This window comes from Cydia fagiglandana, chromosome Z (assembly GCF_963556715.1).
Source record: "Cydia fagiglandana chromosome Z, ilCydFagi1.1, whole genome shotgun sequence".
NCBI classification, from domain to species: Eukaryota; Metazoa; Arthropoda; class Insecta; order Lepidoptera; family Tortricidae; genus Cydia; species Cydia fagiglandana.
Genome location: NC_085959.1, coordinates 8,569,811 through 8,597,809, shown reverse-complemented (window position 1 = coordinate 8,597,809; position 27,999 = coordinate 8,569,811). Strand labels below are relative to the sequence as shown.

At 36.8% G+C, this 27,999-nt stretch overlaps 1 protein-coding gene across 1 annotated transcript in view; it reads right to left on the bottom strand.

Moving 5' to 3' along the window:
* The window catches only part of LOC134678765 (disco-interacting protein 2), a 134,323-nt gene extending 109,316 nt beyond the window's left edge, over positions 1–25,007 (bottom strand). Inside the window, exons 1-2 of the mRNA XM_063537464.1 lie at positions 24,805–25,007; positions 625–696 (exon numbers count right to left, since the gene is read on the bottom strand). Coding sequence (XP_063393534.1) covers positions 625–696; positions 24,805–24,889 — 157 coding nt within the window. The 5' untranslated portion in view covers positions 24,890–25,007. The remainder of the gene's footprint in view (positions 1–624; positions 697–24,804) is intronic.
* Positions 25,008–27,999: the final 2,992 nt, after the last annotated feature.

Genomic DNA, 27,999 nt, shown 5'->3' with positions numbered 1-27,999 from the left:
TGTACGCGTTCTCAGAATGCTCGGAGATACGTAGTTTGCGTTCTATTTATTTTTACATTACCTCTCCTTTTCCGAGTACAGTATAAAATCACTCGCATAGCGCATTCACATTACGAACAGTATAATCGCATAAAGGACTATTATTGACAGTTTATGAGTTTAAAAACATATATTAATCAAACTTCTATGAATACAAAAAGTTTATTGTGGCACATACTCCTTATAACTTCAAATTCAGTGCTGAGTTAACTTAGACAAACTTAAGTTACACACGTTGGCAGTTTAAATAATGCATTTCGATGTGGTGTTACATGGATTTTACCGCTTCTAATTACTGGTTAAGAAAAAAACTCCCTAAATATCTCAAACTGTCACCCAGCCTATTATCTCCAAGCATTCTGAGACGCAACTTTCTTCAATTAGTACTAGGCGATGTTAGTTATGCTTATGACATATAAAAAATACTCAAGAAAATACGCCAAAATAAAAATTTCAAACGTTCAGCAAGCCCCAGACTATAAGTCCCAAACCGTCCTATTGTGTTACGATATCAAAGTAATTTCAGTTGTCGTAGGGCGTATTCCCTCCAGTAAAAATACGATTTGCCAGTGTAGCCAGACATACCTTGTGGCTGCTGCTGGTAGGGCGCGAGCAGCCGGGTCCGTTTCTTCTCATAGCCCTTTTGTGTGATATCACCTGTGAACATTGAGTTTAGCGATGAGGTCGAGGTTAGTTCTGGAGGAACTGGGTCAGTGATTGGACTGATTAGCACAATGAGTTGTTTTTAAATATATTTTTTTATGTGGATTAATTTATATTTGTAATATGTAAAGTTAGAATGAGGCAAGTTCGAAACGATTTTCATAGCATACTCTTATAATAATTAAAAATTCGAACGTAGGGGCATAGCTGTGGTTCATATACCTACATACATCAATTAGTGCCATAATATTTTCAATAATGTTAATGACCAGAGAGGAAAATAAGGACTACGTTTGTATGAAAAGACGGTTTCGTGCGGGTCCTCCACTTTCGCCTTAACAATGAAATACAAAGGTGGAAGAGTAAATAAGTACGGCTGACTTTATATTTATATAATTATATTAACATATGGGGCATTATCTATGAAAATGGACCTTATTGTCAATGGCGCATACGCCGCACAGCGTCGCTCGGAATTGTATTTATATCGGAGCATCGTTAATAATGGCGTAATAAGGTCCCTTTTCATAGATAACGTCACATATAAGAAGCTTGATGGGAGTTTTCAGAAAATAGTGTAAGTACCCAATTAGCGTCAGTTGTTAAGAAAAGTGGTTCTATCAGTTTTGTAACGATAATTATTAAGCAATAAATTTCAATAAAAACTTTGTTTTTGTGTTGTTTCAAAAACGTAATTATTTATATGAGCCTAGAGTGTCCCACTGCTGGGCAAAAGCCTCCCTCCTTACTTTCCACGTATCCCAGCCTTGACCCGTATTCCATCAGTTCAAACGTAAAAAAGGCAAAAAGTTGATTCCCATAAAGATTACACGCTTAATTGTCCGTTCCTTAAGACGTAAAAAAAAGTTCCTTAAGACGAAACAGGAGCTGAGTTTTAAATATTTTAGGTAAATATACCCGTCTCGCTAACGGCAGCGGCTCCTAAAACTAGTGCGATAAGGACAAGGCGAAAAATCCTGCGTAAAAATCTCTCAATATCGAGGTTTCGTACACGACTGTTTCCTCCTCCAAAACTTAACCAATCTTAACCAAATTTGGAAATCTAAATGATTATGAAATTATCTGTGTCGGACCGTTTTGCTTTTTTGGCTAATTGATATCGGTTTTGAATACTACGCCTCTCATTGCGGCATAGTCATGATAGTCAATGAGCCCAATTTGGCCATTTTTGAAGGGCTCTTAAAAAGCAAAAATATCAAAAAAAGCAAAACGGTCCGACACAGATATTGACAATATTAATCTGTGTTGAAAAAATCATTGCTCTAGCATCAAAACCCACGGAGGAAACAGTTTTCTGAAAACTCCCCGATATGGAATGATTATATGTCTGTACCGGTAAGTAAGTAAATATTCTTTATTGCACCAATAATCATACATACCGGTCAACGTTAGATCAACTTAACACACATAAACTACTATTTGTATGTATTGTATGTTTAATACACTGTGACCTTGTCCAAACCTGTAGTCGATATTCGTAACTAGTAGACAAAAAACCGGGCAAGTGCGAGTCGGACTCGCGCACGAAGGGTTCCGTACCATAATGCAAAAAAAAAAAACAAATAAAAAGCAAAAAAAAACGGTCACCCATCCAAGTACTGACCGCTCCCGACGTTGCTTAACTTTGGTCAAAAATCACGTTTGTTGTATGAGAGCCCCATTTAAATCTTTATTTTATTCTGTTTTTAGTATTTATTATTTATTTATTTTTTTTTTTTTGTGACAGACGGACGGACGGACGGACGGACGGACGGACGGACGGACGGACGGACAGCGAAGTCTTAGTAATAGGGTCCCGTTTTACCCTTTGGGTACGGAACCCTAAAAACTGGCCGACTTAAATATTAATACTCGTTACTTGCCCATATAGTAATTATTACAACGAATAATCTCAGAGTCTAGGTACGACAAGATGAGAATATAAGACAGGGTCCTGGTCACCACACTTAAGAGCTCCAGTACTAGGGCTTTCATGACCGGGATCCCGGGATCCCGCGATACCGGGATTCACGGTATCACGGAAATAGGGCAGAAGCTAGTCAAGTTATTCAATTCAATTCAATTCAATATTTTTATTTCGAAAAAAAAAATCCATATTATTGTTAGTACAAGGCTCAACAACACTTATAAATCTATGTTAGTGATTAGACACACAAATAAAACACTTAAAAATCTATGTCAGTAGTTATAAAATAGGTATGTAATTTATAATATTTATATATTGTTAGCAGTGGAATTCATCGTTAATTAAGTCCAACTACAGTTATAATACTCATTAAAATTAATAATGTATCAATATAACTTCGGGTGGAGACAGATATTAAATTTGATCGGGCCATTTATATATGATTATACAAATTTGAAATTAATACGACATGCCTGTAAGTGCAGGTTTCTGATTTAAATCACTTACTTACTTACTTGGTTGGCGCGATGACCCAAAATGAGTCTTGGCCTCCAACACAAGAGCACGCCACTTTGATCGTTCCAGAGCGGTATCCCGCCAGCTTTCGCCGACTCCGAGCTCACGGAGATCTGCCTCCACTCTATCTGCCCAACGGTATTTAGGACGACCAACAGGACGGCGTCCATTTGGCCGACCCAAGTAGGCCTTTTTGGCTGCCCTATCTTTACCCATCCTTTCGAGATGGCCAAGCCAGCGGAGACGATGCGCTTTGGTCTCACCTATTATGTATTAAATAATTTTGATCACCAGGATACTGGCTATGGGGCGATTAGTTACTGAATAACAGGTTTCTAATTATTATTTATTTATTTTAAGATAACTTACAATAAGAATTTTGCAATAAAAACCTGCCATACTTTCACGTTTGAGGGCAACATGCGCCATCTTCTGAAGAAATTATCTATATTTTTTTAGTTATGAAAATACAATGTAAATTAAAATTAATATGTTTTAACAGGAAAACTTGGTAAGACGCTGTCATAAGACGCTGCACGCTGTATAAAAAAATATAGGTATAGTGGAATATATAATAATGATAAAAATCACAGACAAGACAATTTAACAATATATTATGATTGTAATTTTATTATGTAGTTCGATATCTGCAAACTATTTAAAAAAAGTGCCGTTTGAATATGCACATTCAGATTTACCATATCATGCATTGCCAGATTTTTTTCATGAGCACACTATTTTTATCATAATTCATAACATCGTGCATAAATAAACAAGGTGATAAACGAAAACTAATTGCATAAGCACATCATTTATTCCATATGCATTGAATATAAAATACATGCGATTATGGTAGCGATAAAAATCGTGATAAACATTGATAAGGAGCATATCGACACGTTATTAGGCTACACACAGTGCTGATTTTTGTTGACTTCCCTATCAAAATACATATACATTTGAAGTCAGTTCTCTTGTAGTCACTGTGTTTCGACAGTTGGCTTAGCCTTAGCCTAATTAGCTATTCATAAATTACGTCATTTCAAATTAGGGGGGTGGGAGGGTTTGGCTATCAGATGACGGTAGCATGAAGTAGGAGGAAATGGGGTCATTTGAAGCATGATTTTTGGATGATTATGGGGGAGGGGGTCAAAAATCGTCAAAAATCGATGACGTCATTATGGACAGCCCCTATGTCTAAAATCACTTCGAAACTTATGTGAAGGTATAAAGTTTTCGAAAATTTTAGTAAGGTAGGAAAATACAAGGGAACCATTTATTTTTGAAATGGAAAATTTGAGGGAATTTTGCAATTTTGGAAAATTTTTGACGGCATATCAGTAGCTACAACGCGTGACTGAGGTTATCTTATTGTTAGTCACAAGAAAACGACTCTCATACTCATATCATAACTATTCATAACAATATCCTTTTCCTTGGTGCTAACACAACCTGACAGATCTCTCCAATGGTGTTGTTTAAGTCATAATCCGTAAGTGAGTATTAAGTTTTCAAGATTTCATCCGGTAATTCTATCTATTTAAGTATTCCGACCGAGGTGCTAATCTCAAAAAAATATAGCCAATAATAATTTAAACTTTAATGTATGTACTTGGCACTTTGCGGGCCAGCAATGTTTTATGACAATCTATTGCCGGCGCGCCTCGCAATGTTCACGCGAAGTCTATGATGAAAGTAATGACAATATGTCCACGTGTGTTTGAGAAAAGTTCTTACAATACAACTAACAGTAATATATAATATATATGAAAAAATATGTCTGTTTGACACTACGTGACAAGTATCAAACGTTCACAATCTTGGTTAGCCAGAAAATAATAGAAAATGTCGGTAAAAAGTCAAGTACGGGTACACAAAAAGTAAACAATAGCAACACCGATGGTGGTAAAAAATAGATCTGTCGCGAAATGAGAGTGTTGATGCTTTGTTCGATATACAGGCGACGACAAAGTTGTTTTATCAATTCGCCTTATTGTAAAGGAGCAAGATGCAAAACTGCCAATACATTTATGACGACGACTGTACAAGTTGAAATACGATTACTTAACATGTTTGTTCGTTGATTTCAACAAGTGAGATATAGTAATAATGGAATCACTGTCAACCCGGGTGATCACGGATATTTTATTATTTTTCAGTTAAATAGGTTTTCAATACCAGAATTCCGGAGTTAAAACAGGTATAGAAAAATGACCATTTAATTTTTTTAAGGTAACATCAGGCCCATCAACGTGCACACTAGCGCCACAGTTAAATAATCGTAATTATTTAAATTTAACGAAAGATATAGAAAAAACCGGGCAAGTGCGAGTCGGACTCGCGCACGAAGGGTTCCGTACCATAATGCAAAAAAAAAACGAAAATATGAAAAAAAAAACGGTCACCCATCCAAGTACTGACCACGCCCGACGTTGCTTAACTTTGGTCAAAAATCACGTTTGTTGAATGGGAGCCCTACTTAAATCTATATTTTATTCTGTTTTTAGTATTTGTTGTTATAGCGGCAACAGAAATACATCATCTGTGAAAATTTCAACTGTCTAGCTATCACGGTTCGTGAGATACAGCCTGGTGACAGACGGACGGACGGACGGACGGACGGACGGACAGCGAAGTCTTAGTAATAGGGTCCCGTTGTACCCTTTGGGTACGGAACCCTAAAAAGGGAGCCGCTACGTACTGTATTGTTTATTTAAGTACCTTTTGAACACATCAAACTAGTTTTATGTGTAGCTCTATGCTATATCTTGGTAAAAAATTGCGGAACATAAATGAAAAAAAATAATAGATTTGCCGCACGAATTCACAATAACGTTCGTAGCACTTGCTCCTTCTCCAAGGCGCGCTCGCGTATTGGTGAGGTGCTGGGGGTCCTTGGGCCTGCCCTTGCCTAACAGACGGCACTAGCTGATAACACCTAGTTTCCGAGATGTCACAAAGTTTCACTGTGTCCGCTTGTTTCAACCTAGGACAGCTGACCCATCTATATAAATAATATGATTTATATAGTAGATATTCCGGTATTGAAATATCGTATAAATCGGTTCGATATTCCGGGACGTATCTTAAAGCTCGAATCAGGCTGAAATCTCGAAACCGATAGATTTCTGCATTATCGCAATTCTGATACCAATGTTCCCATAACATTCAACACGAGTGCGCTTCGCAACAATGGCGGGCATTTTTCAAAGGTATTTCGTTCGCAGAGATGTGAATAATTTCATAATCGGAGTAGTTCATTACGAGTTATTAATTATAGTTAGGAGTTCTCGTGTTACAGCCATTTCATTGCCAGTGAAGATTTGAATCAATTATAAATGCTCCAAACTCTTATAATAATTAAATATCTGGGAGACCGAGCCTTGCTTGTAAAACAAAAATGCGTGTTTTCCCAGAGATAAGACCTAGCTAGATCGGTTTATCGGCCCCGAAAACCCTCATATAGCAAATTTCATCGAAATCGTTAGAGCCGTTTCCGATATCCTCGAAATAGATATACCTACATATAAATAAACAAGAAGTGCTTCGTTTAAAGGTATCAGATTATTAGATAATTCGAAAAAATCTAACGAAGGGGCATAGCTGTGGTTGATATGTTATACATATCTATTTAATTGTGTCAAAATATCCAAAAAGGAAAACAGGGACTACGTTTGTACAGTCAACGGTAAAAATATGGGTCATCTCAAAAATATGTCCCATAACTCTTATGTCAGTGAAGTAAGAACTATGGGACATATTTTTGAGTAAGTTGTCTACACCCATATTTTTACCGTTGACTGTACAGTCGACGTCAAAGATATGTTTACATTTTTTGCCATATTACAAAGGATTATTAAGGTGCACAAGTGTAAACATATTTTTGACGTCGACTGTGTGACAAGGCGATTCAGCGCAAAGTTCCACATTCGTCTTCAAATGTTTCACATTACTAAAGCCGACCACTGACTAACAGTCCGCCGGACGATATCGGCCGGTCAGTTGTTCGGGACTGTCAAATTTTTGTTCTAACTGACAGGCCGATATCGTCCGGCGGCCTGTTAGTCAGTGGTCGGCTTAAGTATTCATATAGTAATAGTAATTTACAAACCTATAAATTAGTGCGACGGTTGGTCGGAGGATGAATAGATAGGTACCTAGTTTAGTTTTGATATAAGCATAAAATAGCACGGTCCCCTGGTGCCGGCGTGTCCTAATTGAGTATTAACCCATTGACACAATATGAGGGGTCTGTACACTCTGTACTGTAGGAAGGGAAAAACGATGCTACTGCGTTATTTTTACCCAACTATTGTAAGTAAAGGGGGTTATGATTTATGATGTTGTGATCTATGTTGGTGTAGAGTGTGGTGGCGTCATAACTATTGAGAACATTTGGTAAATGCGCTGCCAATAGCAAGAGATTCTAGGCACTTTTATGACTTGTACAAAAAACAGTCAGGTTCAAGTTTTTAATGTTTTTTAATAATATAATACAGGGCTCTCCAAACCCCGGCCCGCAGGGCAAACCCGGTGTCGCGAACATATCGCGAACCGGCTAATAGTTGCCAGCGTCATGGGGTAGATGGCGCTCGCAGTCACGTTTAAGTTAAAATAACCGCTTCTAGGTTATTGTGATTTTTTAGGAGGACAAGAGGGTAGACGCCGAACGATAGGGATAAGAGGAGGTTATATGTGCGAACAAATCTACGGAGGGAGAGAATTTTGCTTTTGGATCAATTCAACGAGTTTCTTATGGTGTTTTTAGATTAATGATGTGTCTCTTGTAAATTGTGAACAACGTATATCAGTAATCAGAGTGAACAGTGATCCGAAGGAATTGTTGATGGCTAATATGAACTTATGGTAACTAGTGTGAGGAATGGGGTCGCTATAAGGGGAGGTTTGGAGGCGACTACGAAGTTCAGGAAACCAGGTGGATAATCAGGTGAAACTAATTTTATATGTAGGTAATAAAGTAGGACACCAGCAATGAGTGAATCGTCATCTCACTAACGTCCAGGCCTCATATAGGTATGTCGTATGATTACATATCGTTGACCAATCTCAGTAAAGGCATCATCTCATTCGATAGGTTAATAACAACTGTGGTGAGCTTGACGACATGGTGGAGATGCTGGGATTATTTATGTACATGCATAATCATCATCAAAAGTAACATATGAAAAGTCAATTTATGTAATTATGCACGTACAACTTAAGAGTTAATTTTTTTGTTTGTTCAGGTCAATTTAATGTTTTTTTTCAGGCATGAAATGAAACCCATATTTATGTAATCCTATTTTTGCAAAAAGGCGTTAAGCTGGCGAATATGTTAGTGTTTCACCGGAGCACATATGCAATTAAGTGCCTACATTTTATTGAACATTCTTGCTCTTTGATATACAAGAGATTACAAATATCAGTAATATATAGTTTAAAAAAAAATAGGTATCTAAACACAAAAATTTCCTTGGTATATTATTTAAATGCAATAATATAGTTTCAAAAATTCTTCTTGTAATACAAAATACTAAAAAGCTCGCTTTAATCTTTGAAAGCAGTGTGTTAATTAATCAGTCCTATAGAGTGCAAATTTGGAGTTGATTCCTCATGTTAAGCAGTAGAATAGAATTACAAGTGATGGTTTTGAATGATAAAAATATTTGAAAGCATTAAGTTATATATTTAACGTTTTACAGTCAGTATTTGTCACTGGTTGATGTGATAAAAATGTTTGTGTCACCAGGGCAGCAAAGTTTGTTTTTAACCGACGTGCCTTGAAACCGTCGCAACGCTCAGTATTCCAACATTTCTATGTTATAAGAATGAGAGAGTGGCAAAGATTGTACAATATTGGTATGTTTACTATAAATTCTGTCAGAGAGGTGTTTGAAATCAGTTTTTAAACACTAGCTTAGTAACACTACCTTCAACAAGAGCCATGGAACTGCTTAAGTCTCAGATTTCATTACTTTGAAACCAACCATTACGTACATTTCTCATTGAACATGTCTAAAAACGTGGGGGACGAAATGGACATTCAACTCAAGTTTTAACGCCCTAAGCAGTAGAAACTTTACACGTATCAGTAATAATCCAATATATGTAGAAACTGATATACATATATGTCATGTATCAAAGAAAAGGTGAAGAAGCCAATATTTGATAAAAATAACTTGATTTTTTCTCAAAGTTGTGAATAATCTCATTGTTCTCTTAAATATCATATGATTGGTACCGTTACCATACCCACTCATGCCTAACAAGTTTAAGTTGAACAGGAGGTTTAATCGTAATCTATATTTAGGTGTCTGTTATGATTATGTTCACAAGAACATGGTTTCATTTTGATATTTATTATGTTTGATGATGTAATTGACAAGTTGCTTTACTTGTTTAGATTGAGTTACCTGACCAATCTTTGATAAAATCATGCACTAATAAAAATTTACGAGATTTTGGATGAAATAACAGTCTTAAATGATTCACGGTTAAGGGAAAGGTAATCACGGTTCATATCCCGGTCGATATAAATACATTTTGAATTAAAGTTTGCTGGTCGATTTGTGAACCAGCATGGATCCTCTCAAACAACGACTTTATTACCTGAGCTAGAAGATTCAAATTATGCAGTTGACCAACAATTTAACATTACTACATCTGCATTATTATTAGTACATCTGTTTTTAAATTGGGTTCTTAAGTGACGATTATGACGTTTTTCGTAATTTAATTAAGGTTTAAAGAAATTTTATCTTGCCGAGTACATTTTTATTTGTTACATAATATTAAGTGAAAATTTATTGATTTTTTGCAAAATTGACACAAAAATAATATATATGTAGGTAGGTATAATTTTTTTATTTATTTTGCCCGCAGCGACTTACACAAGTAAGTACGCTTTATATTAGTTCCCATGCGCGAGCGCAGGCGCGAGGTCTCAGGATAACCAGTACTACAGATCGCGGAATGCGTAGCGACTATGTGTGTTGGAGATCATGGTTACTGAGCTAGCTCGGGTGCGCCATTAACTAGCCCGCTCTCGGCAGGCGATCAGAATAGTACATAGCATGGTATAATAATAGTCAGTAACACAGCTTATAAAACAGAGGATGTACTTATAACTAAAGAAACATTTTATATTTACATTTATAAAAAAAAAAATATATATATATATAAATTCATATTTCAGTGTTCAATGTAATGTTCAAACAATTCAATGTAAGACATAAATGAAATCGCATAAATGATTAGATCTGTTACAATAATACTCGATTATTTTTGGCATCTATGCCTTTGCAATTTTGTTTGTAACGTTGCAGGAGTTAAGATCTTAATATTAAAATAATAAGAATCATAATCTCACATTCATTGTTCTGTGTGGCCGAATAGTTTTAGAACCAAATTGAAAGTTTATTTTAATGTGGGTAGTTGATATTATGGCTTACCAACTGTTGTTGCTTACAAACCAGTTTAGGACTGACCTCCGATCTTGTGTATTTTCTATTACATCGGTATCTAGTTAAATTGGTGATAAACAATATTTCGTGATCATGATGTTCCACGCCAAGTTAATTCTTACTGGCTTGCATGCTTTTCATGCATTGCTTGCAGAATACCCGCTTCATCACAAATTATCAGCTCAGCCATGATTAAACTAGTTGTGAGCGCAAGCGTGGTCAATTGACAACAATTTATACTGCGTATCTTTTCATGAAACGAATGTATCATGTTTAACGTATTAGCCTTATACTTATATGATCAATATTTTTACAACAACACAATATTCTTTACTTATGTAAAGGAACTTAACACATCACTTATACTATTGTGTAGAACGGGCGGTCTTATCGCTAAAAGATTGATATCTTCCAGACAAGCAAACCAGGCTATTCTAATGGTATGTTTTGCTGATCCATATTTTCACTGGGCTTTAATCAGAATCATTGAGTTTATTTAAAAACTCGAATTTTACACTCACCTAGTTTGAAGGACTAGATCCACTCATATCATAAGATGTTAATTTGGAATTTCTTGCCTCGTCGTTGTTTGTTGTTACAATCGTAAGGAATTGTAACGGATTGGTTTCTTAGAAGTCGGTATAATTTAGTTGTAATGTGCCTGGATGAAAATGCAGGAGGCAATTCAAATCAGATTACAATTTGATGTCATATGTACTCGTACAATGTACATACTACTCAAACTCAAAGGACCAGGAACATCATTGGAACTCAATCAGAATCACTCAGCCATTCCAATGGTACCAGCAAAGTGCCAAAATTGCCACTCGCTAGATTAAACAATAGTAACATACTCAATTGGCATGCATGATATTTCTGTTCTGAAAGAATAAACGAGTAAAATGATTGTAAACGAATCAAAAACTGCCGAATTAATTTAAACAATATTTTACTTACTTTACTTATGGATTGCGTATATCAGCGATACATTAAGGTTCCAAAGACTTGTCTGTCGATGTAACAAAGTATAGCATCTCAATTTATTCCCAATTAAAATTCCAATATAGATTGTTATCAGAGTATATGTCTTCCTATTATTACTGAACCATTGATTCTTAGTGTGGAAAGTCCATAGATTAGTGATTAGATATAGATTAACGAAACTTCTGAATTGTGTATGTATGTACATACGATGAGACGATGACCCAAACCTAAAGGGTTAAAAATGCTAAAATAAATTATTATTGAAAAGACTCCCAATGAAAGACATACTGATTGAATGGCCTACTGGTTTCTATATTATCTGCTAACTGATTTAGATACTTCTAAGTACATACTTTACTTTTACTCGAACAGAAATAGATAAGGGAGTGGTAGATAATTTAATGAATGCATAACTAATTTGATTTTGTTAAATGAATTGGAATCAAGCAACACATATTAATTGATATCGCCTACGCAATCGAGATACTAAATACTAAAGTATACGACCCTACATATTCATAATAATTATAGAGACAGTACAGTAGTAAGAGTAGTAAGAAGAGAATGGTGGATAGGTTTCTGAATAAGAGAAATTCTCAAGTATTCGGTTATTTAAAAAATGTGATAAAGTATTTTTAACAATGATAATAGTCATTATCCCACTCAGTGCAAGTAGTTATGAAATGAAATGATGGTATAATGACAAAGACACAAGAGCATTTGTTAGAATATATTACCTATGTATAGGTAACGAAAAGGAATAGCAGGTATTCGCTGCGTGCAAAGCAAGTGGTGGGGGGAGCCGAAACAAACTCAGCGCTTGATGTGGCTAAATATGACAAGTTTGCAAGCAAGTGTTTCTGTCAATTCACATACTTTTCAGTTATTTTGTTCACGTTTCTTTTGCCTTAAAAATCGTATTTACAATAAAAATGGGCCACGATAGATGTTGTGTGGTAAACTGTAATAATACTAGACGGTCTAGACGAAACATAAATAATAATTTTATAATTTTCAACACTAGGCTAGCTATATCTTATTTCGTCTGTCAACACAGCTTTTGCTTAGATGTTAATAAAATAGTATGGATAATACAGTGTACCAACATTAGGTGATTGTAATATTATGTACTTAGTTATAATGCCTGTTATTGAAAACTCTGCAAAAGCTTACCTTTGGAACGTATATAGTTGTCTGTCGTCTATCACGGCAGACATTGTGATGCGAGTGAACATTATTTTTAACACAAAATGTGTTGATTTAAACCTGTGAAGACGGAAGAAAAGGGTGATAGGTAAATTCAATTAAGTATTAAACTTTTTACGTTATAGTAAAAGGAAGAGATTAATCATGAGCCAAGTAATTATTGGTGTATGATCGTGGCATCAACTGTTAGCTTGATTATCAGATTTAATCAGAATATTGAGATATAAAATGCAGGCTGCAGCTACACAAGAATCAGAATCACAATTAAAATCAGATGTCATATAATGAAGTTCAATAGGTATCTGTCTTCATTAATTTTAATATTGCTGTGAAATATCGGAGTGTTAAGGACATGGTATTTGTTTTATGTACGACTACTACAGTTATCAGCCTTATTCGTTGCACTATCCTCTTGAGTCACAGTGTACAGTTCACCATCAGTACCTAGATATGCTAGCCTGTAATGTGGCTTTGTCTTTAATATTTTTCTGTTCGCCCACCGTGTGGCCATACGTTTATCCCTATCCCTACGCTTCCTTGCCATGTGGCCAGTGATTATGAGCTTCTCCAGACTATAGGGTGCTCTTCTGCCTCGATAGCAGAAGAAAGTACGTGCGCGATGAGTACAAATAGTGGATAACCTCGGTTTCATGTTGAGTTCGTCGAGACTTGATGCAATTTCACCTACTGCGTTCAAGCATTCTTCGCCAGTACCACATCTCAAATGCATCTGTCCTATGGTGGGTTTCAGTTTTTAATAGTCTAGGTTTGGACATGTACAGAAAGTTCGAGAAAACAAGGCGTCCGCATTAGTGTGATCTTTATTGTATGTTCTCCCATATGCATACCCTGCCGAGTCGTTTCACCGTACCTTTGGCCACCTGAACTCTTCTGACCACCCTTTGGTCGAAAACGCCATCGTCGCTTATTTAAGATCCCAAGTAAACCAACAACTTGCCTCTAGATCGTGCAATTCATTAGTACCTACTCTTCATTTTAACAGGAATATCGACATACATCAACTCCGTCTTATTTCTTTTGATCCTAGGGTATGAATCTGGTCTGGATGTATGAAGTTAAGGACTCATATCTGACATGCTCAATTTTAGAAGCAAAACCGCAAGTTACTTTCCACAGGCACTTAATCTAATTATAGTCATGTCATTTGCTTAACTGAGGTTATTGATACGTTGGCTACCAAGTCTACCAACTCAGACACCACCCTCACAGCCTTCATTGGAAGGCTTGACTCATTATGTATTCACCGATGTTAGTGAACAGTTGCACTCCTTGATCAACTTTAAAAAGATAACTCGACGTGTTATCCCTATTTCTCTCATAACCCTGACATTTTACTCCAGTTAAGGAAATCAAGTCTTTGCGAAAGCCTTTAAAGAGTATACAGACAGACACCGCGCCCACTGTAATTTCTATTAATTGCCACATTGAGTATTTGCTACTGAGTGAGTACTCTTCTATGTCTCTCATGGTTCTCAAAGCTGTGAAGTGGAAATTCGTGAATAAAGGAAACAGAGAGGGTCAATTTGATAGACACAACAGTGAAAATACCGTAATACGGGAAGCTGGCGATTATTACACTTGAAGATCTGATCAGTTACATCAATTCAAGAATAGTTGTAAAGTTGTAATGAATCGGTACCTCGGTACAGCTTGCTTTGCTGTTTCTACAATCGTTAGCATGACTGATATATATGTATAACACGGGAAAGTAAATGTAACGCAGTAAAAAATAATTGTTGACAGGTTTTGTAACTAACCAAGATGAAAATAAAGTGCTTAGTTTATATTTGAGTGTAGCTCAGGTTAAATCCATAGATGTCTTTCAGACCTAATAGAGAGGCTGACACGACTGTCCCAACTTATTTAAACTAGATTATTTCACGCCAGCATCAGAAAATGATAATTAAAAACTGCAGTAATTTTTGGCACAATATCTATTTGATAAATCAGAACGAACTGCAAGAAAAGGTGTCTTGACTCGAAATAAGTGCCTAATTTGAGCTTAGCTTAAGAAAAAAAAAATGTTCTCTCGAGTTGTAGATAAAGTTCTTTTTTACATTTTGATTTGTGATTAAATGAGAATAGCGTAATTCTTCCTTGGCTGGGGAGGGCTGCCGGACATGAAGTAGATACACGTAGGGATGGATATGTCAGCAGTAGGTTTAATGAATAAGCAGGTAGATTAAAATACTTCACATAGTAGATTACTGCCAGTAGTATTAAGTAAAGAGAAGTGGGAACTTAGGTTACATATACACGTCACGTTCGGATAAGACGGTTGCTTTTGTCTGTGTAATAACTATCGTTTGATCGCGCGGTCGCCGCGGTGTTTAATAAAGTTACAGTTGTTTAATTACGCAAATTATGCTGGACATTATGTATACGTCTGCTGTAGTAGATGTTGAGACCCTTGAAGTAGTGAACAAGTTATTAACGATATCACAAGAGCAAAGCAGTATATAACATCACAGATGGTAGTCATAGATAAAATATAACGCGAATTGAGTTCTCACTGTCTAACAACACCGATGTTTGGTATGAAATCGGTGTTGCCACGTTGTAATTAAGGACTGCTTGGAGCAATTTGGAACTGAACGCGCGAGATTGTGGGAAATACAATAGTAATAGTCATAGGTAGACAAAGAGATCAGTAACGGACCAGAGATGACAAATAGCAGCCGTGATCCTACTCAGCTCAGCTCAGACATCGTGCTTACGATGTCTGATGATCCGATGGCTTAGTCGCTCACACCAATCTCAGGATCCTGCTTTCAGTCTCAGATCAGAGATCAGGTAGTTTAGCACAGATATCAATGAATCATATAATTATTATATCAAAGATCATATTATTAATCAGTTCAGCACAAACATTGATGAATGCTCAGACCAATCTCAGGATCAAATTATTAATCAGCTCAGCACAAACATTGATGAATGCTCAGACCAGTCTCAGGATCTTGTTCTTTATCAGCTCAGCACAAATACAGATGAACAATCGGATCAGTCTCAGAAACGGTGCGCCTCAGCACATCTCTACAACATCATCAGAAATTGTATGAAATCTCAGGTCATGCCGATTCACAGCGCCAAAGCCTAGAGAGGTATTCAGAGGATGAACAGCTCAAATACATTATTATTCACATTAGTGTTCTTATCATCTAATTGTTGATTTATTTACATGTTTGCCTATAGACATCTAATTTCAATTAAAAGAGTAGCTTCTTCCTGCGAGGCGGGAGTGTCGCGAACATATCGCGAACCGGCTAATAGTTGCCAGCGTCATGGGGTAGATGGCGCTCGCAGTCACGTTTAAGTTAAAATAACCGCTTCTAGGTTATTGTGATTTTTTAGGAGGACAAGAGGGTAGACGCCGAACGATAGGGATAAGAGGAGGTTATATGTGCGAACAAATCTACGGAGGGAGAGAATTTTGCTTTTGGATCAATTCAACGAGTTTCTTATGGTGTTTTTAGATTAATGATGTGTCTCTTGTAAATTGTGAACAACGTATATCAGTAATCAGAGTGAACAGTGATCCGAAGGAATTGTTGATGGCTAATATGAACTTATGGTAACTAGTGTGAGGAATGGGGTCGCTATAAGGGGAGGTTTGGAGGCGACTACGAAGTTCAGGAAACCAGGTGGATAATCAGGTGAAACTAATTTTATATGTAGGTAATAAAGTAGGACACCAGCAATGAGTGAATCGTCATCTCACTAACGTCCAGGCCTCATATAGGTATGTCGTATGATTACATATCGTTGACCAATCTCAGTAAAGGCATCATCTCATTCGATAGGTTAATAACAACTGTGGTGAGCTTGACGACACCCGGCCCGCGAAGCGTTCCAATCCGGCCTACCGACAGCGTTCCAATCCGGCCCGCGGGAGCCAGGCTCCAGGGATTCAGCCCTAACAGCAGCACACGTCTAGTGATGTGCCGTTCCCGGGAAAATTCCCTTGGTGGGAAAATTCCCGGAAACGATCCCGGGAAAATTCCCTTGGTGGGAAATTTCCCGGAAACAATCCCGGGAATAATTCCCATATGAAGGGAAAGTAGGGGAATTTTGAAATGACGCATAGATATACTATTTTATAATCAGAAATTCAGTCAACATTTAGCATCTTAAACTTTTTTTAAAGACATTATAAGCTGTATCTCACCCGCCTACGTAAATTCCCTATACTCCCGGGAAATTTCCCATTCTTCCCAGGAAATTTCCCATTCTTCCTGGGAATTTTCCCATAGTTGCTGGGAATGATTTCTCGGTCAAGTTTTTTTACAATAATACGCCATTATTCAACAAAAGACGCGGCCGAAAGGTACTGCAACCAAACCTTCGGCCGAAACACGATTTCACGTGCACGGTGACCACTGACCACTTAGCGTGGTCAAGTGCAATCTCGTCTTGAAAAGTGATCTGCTTTATAATACATATTATATGATTTATATGACACGCTCTTATGATTTTAATAGTAAGTTTGTATCGAAAAAATGGAGTGAAAAAGAAAGATTAAAATACTGGCAAAAAGATTAATTATATCACATATTATTAATACACAAGTTTCTAATATTTTCACTTTTCGACTCATACAAGCAAGTTTATAAATCAATCAATTTCTCGCCATAAATTAAACATGCTGAACAGTTTATATTTCACAATATTATCATAATATTGTTTAACACGCCACTGAAATTCAACATTATGCTGAAAATTCTACATAGTTTAATTAACCACCAATTTGAGGGTATTATGCACGTTCATAGTCTAATAAAACATGGTCTTCTCTTCCCAGAGTGACACAAGCCTACGTCACAATAACATGGCCGCTATATATAGGCTATCACATATTATCATATAGCGCTGTCGCATGATGACATTGATGACGTAGGCTTGAGTCAGTCAGGTGACCTAGAAAAGACGGGAAGAGAGTACCAGGCGGAGTATATTATTATACAATAATGCACGTTATTGCCAGTGAGTGATAGTTTTGAAATACAAGGATGTACAACTTTTATTGTCTTTGTGTGTCCGTTGTTTTGTATAGGTACCTAACCCACTCTGGGTACTCCCTTCTGCCTGCGATTTCAACTATATTTCGTACAAAGTATATGCAAAGTTTTGGACATTATTTGTCTCCTATTAGGATCGAAAGATCTCGTGATTTATGAGTAAAAATACCACATAAATTTCCAACATTAACAAAAAAATATATTTACATATATCACTTCACTCATTGCGCTGTTATTACACTAAACTTGTTGTCCGGATGCTAAATTGTCCAGTCAATTGTTTAACTGTCACGATCGAACAATAATAAGTCTTAACGTCTTCCTGCTAAAGTTCATTTTAAAAATTCCTTTAGAGGCTATTATTACTGAGATTGCTGTTAGCGCCAGACAAAGGAACAGGGGGCGTCCATAAGCTTCATATCATTTAATTAACATGCAACCGGCTGGACTTTTAGGAAGGATTAAACCGACGTACAGTCGAGTTCACAAATATCTTTACAAGCCAATGTTCAAAAAATAATTTACACGTCTCTAATGCTCACTTGCACTATCCCACTAACCTGGGGTTAAGCGGTTCAACCCAGTGTCAAATTGTACTGGTAACCATGGTAACTCCAGGTTTAACCGGTTAACCCTGCGGGTTACTGGAATAGTGCAAGTGGGCCTAAGCGCCACTTGCGCAATCCCACTAACCCGGGGTTAAGCGGTTAAACCGTTAACCCAGTGTCAAATTGTACTAGTAACCATGGTAACTCCATCTTCAACCGGTTAACCCCGGGTTAGTGGGATGGTGCAAATGGCCCTAAAGGTGGTATTCCACATCTCCGATATCTTCGTCCAATGTGTATTTTGTCTCACATTTTGCTTAATGAGAGAATGAAACGCAATGACATTGGACATTGGACCAAGATATTGGACAGATGGTGGTAACCCTAAGACAGTAACAATAAAGTCGCTTATTTTGTACGGTTAAGAAACAAATGGGCCTCTACAGACAAGACTTTGAAGTCAGATTTGAATCAGAACATAATATTTAAGGAAAAACTCTGTATTCAACTCTAATTTTGTATGCCGTAATCCGTGTAAAAATGCTGTTTTCAGGTTTATTCAGGAACAACGTACATTCGACCGAATTAACATAAATAACTCTCGTGCTCTCATCAGTTGCACTATTTTAAGTAATTTCATATTAAAATGCCTGGAATAGCGTACCGGCTTTCGTTTGAAATTGAACTCTGTTCCTTACGGACTAAAGTCCCATTTTGAATAGCTTATTGTTAGTAGACCGTTCCACGCCCCATTAGTATTTATAAAGAGTAATTATTTGATAATTCGCAAGGCATTTTATAATTAGCAAGATCACGAAACAACACGGTCCATCAGTCAATACATAAATAGCAGGCATAGCGTTGCTGGAACAAATATTCGCATGGCACTGGCATGGCGGCCGATTAAGACATAAAACAATTAAAATTATAATCCATCGTTTTATATCTTTTTCGACAAGTAAAATATAAAAACCGGACAAGTGCGAGTCGGACTCGCCCACCGAGGGTTCCGTACTTTTTAGTTTTTGTTGTTATAGCGGCAACAGAAATACGTCATCTGTGAAAATTTCAACTGTCTAGCTATCACGGTTCGTGAGATACAGCCTGGTGACATACGGACGAACGGACGGACAGACAGCGGAGTCTTAGTAATAGGGTCCCGTTTTACCTTTTGGATACGGAACCCTAAAAACATACGTATACATATACAGTTCTTCTTTTAGGGCATTTTCACTTTGTCCGATCCAATTCGGGTGCCGGATGCGACCATAAAGAAGTCAAAATTTAAAAAGCACCTTTTATATAATTATGTACCTACTTTTTTTCTTATTGTTTAACTAAAAGTTTTGTTGTTAAAAAGAACCTTGAATCAAAAATAAATGACTTCATGCCATAGGGCCCTTTCTAGTACATAGATGCATTTCTCCAAGGATCATCCAACATCCGATATCGGACAATGGGCGCTGCACATAGGGGTATTTCACTAGAAAAGCTGGCCAAAATGATTTATGTACATTTGTATCAGGAGTTCTATTGTGTGAATCCAGATATGCTATTTTAATTTATTTTATTCAACTTTTATACATATGCCGGTTGGTGTAGTGTTGTATCGTTTATATACCGGTCAGTAGCAGAATAAAACATTCTTCAAGTTTTAATTATTTGATAAACAGCTACTATCTGATCAATCAGACGACCCTTCATCACTTTCACCTGTTGAAACTGATGATGTCATCTGACATCGCGTTTGCGTCTATGTTTGGGCCAAGCATCATGTCCCTAGCAGCAAGGCTAAATGGTTTCGCTGATTTTAGAGGCTTAGGCCTAATGCTGCTCAAAAACGGATCTGACGTAAGTAGCAGCCGATTTAAGACGTCCAAATTGCACTGCTCTCTCGAGAACTTCCTTGAAAAGCTCTTCCTAAATTCTCGGAAGTGCTTATTTCTGGCCTCGGCTGCCTCTTCGGACAAATTTCCTATAGGGAGATGGGCATATTTCATTACAACAGGACCATGCAGTAAAATTTTGTGCACGGTTGGGGTCATTTTATTCATGACTGCATCAAGTTTTTGTAGAAATTGGGGTTCGTTACAGTCTTTCATCATACGAAAAATACTCACTACTCTCACGCCAGAAGGACCTGCCATGATAAATCAGAAAATTATTTTTTCCGACCGCAAAAAGAAACTTTGTTTGGTAATATCGCTCAGTGTAAAAATTCTCGTAATTCGTTAATGGGCACTTCTGGGCACCCTAATTTTAAATAAAATTACTAGAGAATTAAATGTCCTGTCGAATAGAACTACAAATTTAGCCCAATATAGCCCAATAGAACAACTTTCGGCCTTTTGAGTTCAAGTCAAATTCGTAAATTCATAGTGCAAGAGAGTACTTACTGAAATTTGATATTAAATGTATATAACCCTTAGTAAGAAAATAATAATAAACAAATTAAATTAAGCATACCTGGTGAATCCATTTCCCGAACAGACATTTTAAAATATCACCTTATTTGTTGTCTAAACAACGCATAACAATTGTAATATTTATTATCGAATTTCCGCTTTCGTAGATGTGTTTTAGTAAGAGCGGTTAAATGACACCGATTTCACAAATACCCACCACACGCAGCGAAAAATAAATATTGTTCTAGTATCTATGAATTATATGACTAAGGAGTTCGGCTACCCTTTTCCCGGGATTCTACGTCTTGATACATTCTACTAATGGCCAGCTTTTTTAGTGAAATACCCCTATGTGCGCTGGCTACCGAGCTCTTAGCGCCACTTGCACCAACCCACTAACCCTAGGTTAAGCGGTTAAACCGTTAAACCAGTGTCTAATTGTACTGGTAACCATGGTAACTCCAGGTTTTAACGGCTAACCCAGGGTTAGTGGAATGGTGCAAGTGGCCCTTAGTCGGTAACAATGCAGTAAAAGAGTAACAAAATCACAGATGAAATTATGAGTCGTCAGCAGCAGCAGTTGCTAAAGCGGGCGAAGTATTCAAAATGATCTTGACGTGACTTTATTGTTAAAAGAATACGAGCGTGTCAAGGTAATTGTGAACACCTCGCCCGCAACAACTTCTGCTGCTGACTGTACTGAAGAGACATTCATCTGTGATTCGCACAGTTTTTCGTAAAAATACTAATGAGGTGTGGAGCCATGTAAATAAAGGTAACTTTGAGTCACTAACAATTATATACCTAACACTTATTCACGCACACAAACTTCAGTTGATAGAAACAAAGTCATATCGGTGTGGATCCAGAAATATCACTGGTTTGTTTTCATTGGAAAAAATTGTATAATTTAGTAGTTTCCTATAGCAAAAAATTATTCTGTTATTCATAACAGGTGTGACCTGTAATACAAGCAAAAAATTTAACTGTAGACTGTACTCCTCATACTGACCAACATTTGTTCAGCAACTTTTAAAAATAACTTGTTGTTTGATTTTTTATTACACTTTTCAAGTTTATTCTAAGACGCAATGCATTGTGAATTTTGTTATGTTTAAGGCATGACAAGCAACGTCAATCACAAATGATATGGCATGGCGATGGCGTCCATTGAAGATAATATTTATTTTGTATGAAAAATAGGCAGTATAAATACTTCATAATTTTTAAAAGTTGTTTAACAAAAGTGTCACCGTTTGAGGAGTACAATCTATGTTTTAATTATTTACAGGCCACACCCGGTATATATTTACTTCTCTTATTTTTAACATTTTTGGGTCATTCTTTTTTTACATTATATAGAGATATTTACAGTCACTTGGTATCTATTTCGGAATAATCTATTCAGTAGTTTTCAAACTGAAGCAGTTCAAAATCAACTCTGCATTTTTATTTAAATTTTTTTATTAAAATTTTTTTAGACCAAGTACCTTAGTGAAATTATTATACATAGTATGTAACATACAGGTAATCTACTCACAGAGCCCTTTAATTTTGTACCCCACATGATAGGTTTAAAAAAAACTTGCTACTGCCGACTTTATGACGTCACAGTAACTACCCCCACCATTTTCGCGATTGTCATCTCATATATTTGTATTCAGGACATCATACTGACTGCATTGATCATATATCTATCCGAGAGGACAAGACCGAAAATTAATTTCTAGAATGCTTCTAGACAAAATACCAACTTACTATTTGTATAAGTATCTTAAGATTCTAGGTCCAGTCAGCGTCATGTCATATAGAATGGTGTACCAAACTACTTGAATGCTTTGGATGTTACCTACTATACGACGCTGACTGTACAATAGTTTAAAATATTTGGAAGCCTACATTTGTAACTACATTATTTTGTTTGCCAAATCCAATCAAATCCAAATACAATTAATGTATTTGTGTATTATAAGAATTGTACATCTTTTCTTATAAGAATGAAATTTGAATTGGATTATTTTACAAACTCTTAGTAAGATAACTCTTTTGCTTAAAGTGGCATTCTATGAAACTTGCTAACTATGTAAACAAACCGCCATATTGAAATTTTCTCTGAATGATGAATTTACTAGTGATTTTTGTTTACATACTTAGCAAGTTTCATAGAATGAAACTTTAATTGATTTCTCAAACAAATGAAATTCATCCTTATTTATTTTATTTTTACGGAAAATTTTGTGTAGTAGGCCTACAAGGTAACAAAGAGAATATTTTATGTCATACAATTTTGGGCAGAGCGAACAAAACACATGAAGATTAAGCTTTTGTGTGTTACTCATAACAACCCCACGTTGGTAAGTATGAGATAAGTATGTTAAGAGGCCACTACACAAAGGGCATGTTTATCTTAGGCCTTTATACTGGAATCATAAATAGATACTGTGTGTTTGAATACTGAATGGTCAATGGTAGTATTTTGCTGTTTGGATCAGGGTAAAACCACCCAAATATAGTCCACAAATTAACTCAGGCTAAGTGATATATATTTCCCACATACGGCACTTCAAACGTCCGTTCTATTTTCTATCAGTAAGACTGACATTTGATTGTCATTTCAGAAATACTGTGTAATATTTGACCCTTTTTTGAGTATGTAATAAAAAGTATAAATATCAAGGTTATATTTGCTTTAGTCTGATTTTTTTCTTTCATTTATAAACTTATTTTGCTGCATAACCATACCTTCAAACAATAGTCACACACACCTGATTGAAGATATACAAGCTCATTTTGGACTATAGCTAACAAGGTTTTAGACTAGTTAGGTGGCTTTATGGTATTATTTTTCAGTGACTATAGGCCAGTATGTAGTAATTGGCCACTCCTTACAAGTCAGAAATATTATAAAAAGTGGCCAATTACTCTATACTGGCCTATAACTATAGCAGCTACCTAGTATTTAACAACAGTATTATATTATAATTTTACCAATAAATCTCCTAGTCAGGGTCAGTAATGTTATTGTTTTTATTACATAACATAGCAATGAATATTCATATATTAAGTTGCCCATCTTTCCCCCCTAACCATATTTGTGTGCATTTATGGCGTTTATCTTTGTAGTTATTTATATGTGTCCCCTGATAGATGAAGTTTATTGACTTATCAATTGACAGTTCAAATAGGTATCAAATAGCACTTAAACTAGATAGCCTGGTCTAGGTGCCTATCAACAACATCATATAATTTAACTATACTGCACTGCTACATACTTATGAATCAATAGTTTCCAAGAAAATTCTTATCAAATGATAAAGATTTCTAACTAAAAACAGTGTATATCATGTATCTCTAACTGTAAAATCGAATTCGTAAACGCCAATTTGTAAGCACTTAGTGCCTCATTCAAAACACAGACGCCTATATTGTATTTGAGTATGATGTGAATATGTACAAGGAGTATGAGTAATACTGCATTGTGCGAGCGCGAGGGGTATTTTATTTGTGGTCGACAAGTCACTCACACCAGTTAATAAAGAAAACACATGCTAAACTACATTTATGTACTTTGTAGACGACACAGAAGCGCCAAAGAGCTGATTTAGTGTAAAATCTTCGCGGTATGTAAGTTTGCTGCAAAGTTTCTACGATCGTTCGGAATATTTCCCTCCGGCTGGGGTGCCATCGTGCATACAATTGCATTCCTTGACAGCCGATGTGTGACAAAACGCGTAACAACTCGACCGTGAGCCGTAGCCCCGATACCATTATCAGTACCCCAAGAACTAAGAAAACACAAGACGCTACTCTCGCGCTCGTTAAAAACACCGTCAGCTGTCACAGATTGCGTCAATACTAGATAAACCTGTTCTGTGCCATCAACAAATATTTTATGCCCCAACGGACACAATTGTCCTTACCCAGAAAAAAACAACCACACAATAATAATGGTAACAAAATAAACTTAAGTTAACAAATTATCGATCTATGGTGATCCGCAAGTTACTGCACTCTTACCTTCGGATAACTCTAAGTCCAATTCAGCTAATTTGTCTCTTATCTCGTCCGGCAACTTTGATATATCAACACTTAAGTCAGCCATCGTGGTAAAACACTCTTTTCACACAAAACAAATAAACTTAGCGAGAACACTTCAAGAGACCATCGTGACACATGGCCATCTTGAATTTCGAACAATTTGTGACTCCGAGTGTACTATAGTATAGGGACTGTTAGTCTTTCATTAGAACACTAGAGGGCGTCTGCAACAGATCAAAACAGGTTTGTTCTCTTTTAGGGAAATCATATTGATTTACATTTTATCCTTTAATTTCTCATTTAAATTCCTTTAATTATGATAAATAGCGAAATTTACGATGTCTTTCTATAATATTGTTAAGGTTTTTAACGGTAATTTTATCACACGCTTTTTTAAATCAAGAATATGTGACACTGTCTATGGTTTTCACATACGATTTAAAGCAACTTTACACGAAGTGAAAAATTGGTGTTCAGAAAATTGGTTTAGAGTTAGACCAAGAAAAGTCTGCAACGCTTTTGATAGCATACACAAGTGTTATTTATATGTCATTATTTCATACAAGTTTGAAGTTTAAAATAACACTAGCACTGCAAGTGCTATCAAAATCGTTGCAGACTTTTCTTCAAAGAATATAATACTCACTAGGAGAAGAACGATAACTCCATACAAAAAAATGTCCCCAAACGTTTATACGTTTATACTAGTAGCGCCGCGTTGTGTACCAAGAACTAAAGTTGACAACCGGTTTAGCCTGGCGGGTATTGGTAGGTAGTAATTCTGTTGATAAACATATTTGTTATTCTTCATATCACGAAATATATGAAAAATGCAAATATTACCCCTTGTTTTTGGTATTATCAATTGATTTAAATAAAAGGCATATTTATGTTTATAACATTGTATAATTTTATTTATTAAAAATATGTTTTACATATAGAAATATACACTGAAAATTAAACCCTGACAACTTAATAAAAAAATTGACATTAATAAAGCGCATTCACAAAGTTTCCAGTGTAATACAAATAACATTAGGCATGCCTACCTATTACACTTTACACACAGATACACTACACTTTACACACGGCATTTTACACAGATTTCCAACTTGTATTCATACATTCCTTCACGGTTAATTAATACGCTTTCCAGATGCATTATGACTCGGTTCCTTCTGAACCCACTAAAACTGTCACTCTGGCTGCTTCAACAGCCGTTGCTCCGCATTTAGCACATTTTCTATGTGCATTGCTGTAATCCATGTAGGTACAGACTTACAGTCTTAAGTGGTAGTACCGCTACGTTGTATTTATTATTTAAAGGTTTATAAAATAAAATTTTCGTTATGAACTTTAACCACAGCAGTTGGACAGAGTCACATATATTTTTTATACAAATATATTTTTTATTATGGTGGGTAGACGTACCTACCCTCCATATATTTTATGGACATTGATAAAGACCAAAGAATATAATACTCACTAGGAGAAGAACGGTAACTCCATACAAAAAAATGTCCCCAAACGTTTATACGTTTATACTAGTAGCGCCTTCGTTGTGTACCAAACACTAAAGTTGACAACCGGTTTAGCCTGGCGGGTATTATAGGTATATAGTAATTCTGTTGATAAACATATTTTTTATCTTCATATCACGAAGATAAAAAATATGTTTATTAAGTTAAGTGTTCCAACCTATTTTATGAAATTAACCCACACATGGCCCTTTACATCTTGCGACTTTGCCTTTTCTCACCTAAATTTTTGTACATCCTACGTTGTGCCCCTCTCTGGAAATTCCCCGTTGTCACTGCAAACATTGACCAAATTTTAAAAGACACCGTCGCCAAAATTCTTAATGTTACATTCACACCCTCCAGTTGGATTCAAGCTACCCTTCCGATAAAATATGGTGGTCTTGGTATCCGTTTGACGGGCAGTCTAGCTCTGCCGGCCTTTTTATCGTCTGCCTATGGCTCGCTCACCCTTATGGCGGTATATTACGTATCCCTTCAACCGCTAATGTGTCGGTGTCGTGCCTGGGGGACGCTGAATCGGTTTGGCGGGCAGACCACCCTGTCGAACGGGTACCAGAGGAGAAATCCAGCCAAGCAGCTTGGGACACCATTACCATAAAAATACACCACCAATGCCTTTTCCAGAGCTGCGACAACGACCACGAACGGGCGAGGTTACTGGCCGTTTCAGAAAAAGAATCTGGGCATTGGCTGCACGCACTTCCGTCGCGAAACCTTGGCTCAACCCTAGAGCCATCAGCCTTGCGAATCGCTGTTTGCCTCCGCCTGGGCTTAAAGGTATGCGAGCCACACGCGTGTAGGCGGTGCGCCCAACCGGTGGATGCGTTGGGGCGGCACGGTCTGTACTGCCAAATGAGTGCAGGGCGACTTTACCGGCATGGCACTCTGAATGACCTGATCCGCCGCGCTCTTAGCACCGCTTCCTTACCCGCGACTTTGGAGCCGTCAGGCCTCTCTGCCACCGACGGCAAGAGACCGGATGGTTGCACTCTGGTCCCTTGGAGCCTTGGCCGTCCTTTGGCGTGGGACGCTACCTGCGTCGATACACTGGCCCCGTCCCACGTCGAAGGGTCTGCTCGGAAGCCCGGGACCGCCGCGGACCAGGCCCAGACTCTCAAGCGCCGCAAATACGCTTTCCTAATGAACGAGTACGAGTTTGCGACGCTTGCAATGGAAACGCTGGGCCCATGGTCGACTGACACAAAAAAATTCATAAAAGAAGTGTCGGTCCGGCTAATAGGTGTCTCGGGCGACCACAGAGCAGGCTCCTTCTTTGCCCAGCGTTTAAGTCTGGCGGTGCAAAGGGGCAACGCCGCCAGCATCCTTGGCACCATTCCAGAGGCAGGAGACTTTGGTGAGGTTTTTTATATTTAATTCGTGGTTTAGTTTAGTTTTAGTATAAGTTAGTCAGTAAGCTAGATTAGTTAGTAGTTTTATGTTAATATTGTAGTGAAAATTATAATTTATTAGTTATTTAGATTATTATTGTGAGATAAATGAATAAATCTATATATAATAAAAAAAAAAATGTATCACGAAATATATGAAAGATGATTGTAAAGAAACCCTTGTTTGTGGTATTATCAAAATTGATTTAAATAAAAGGCATGTTTATGTTTATAACATTATAGTA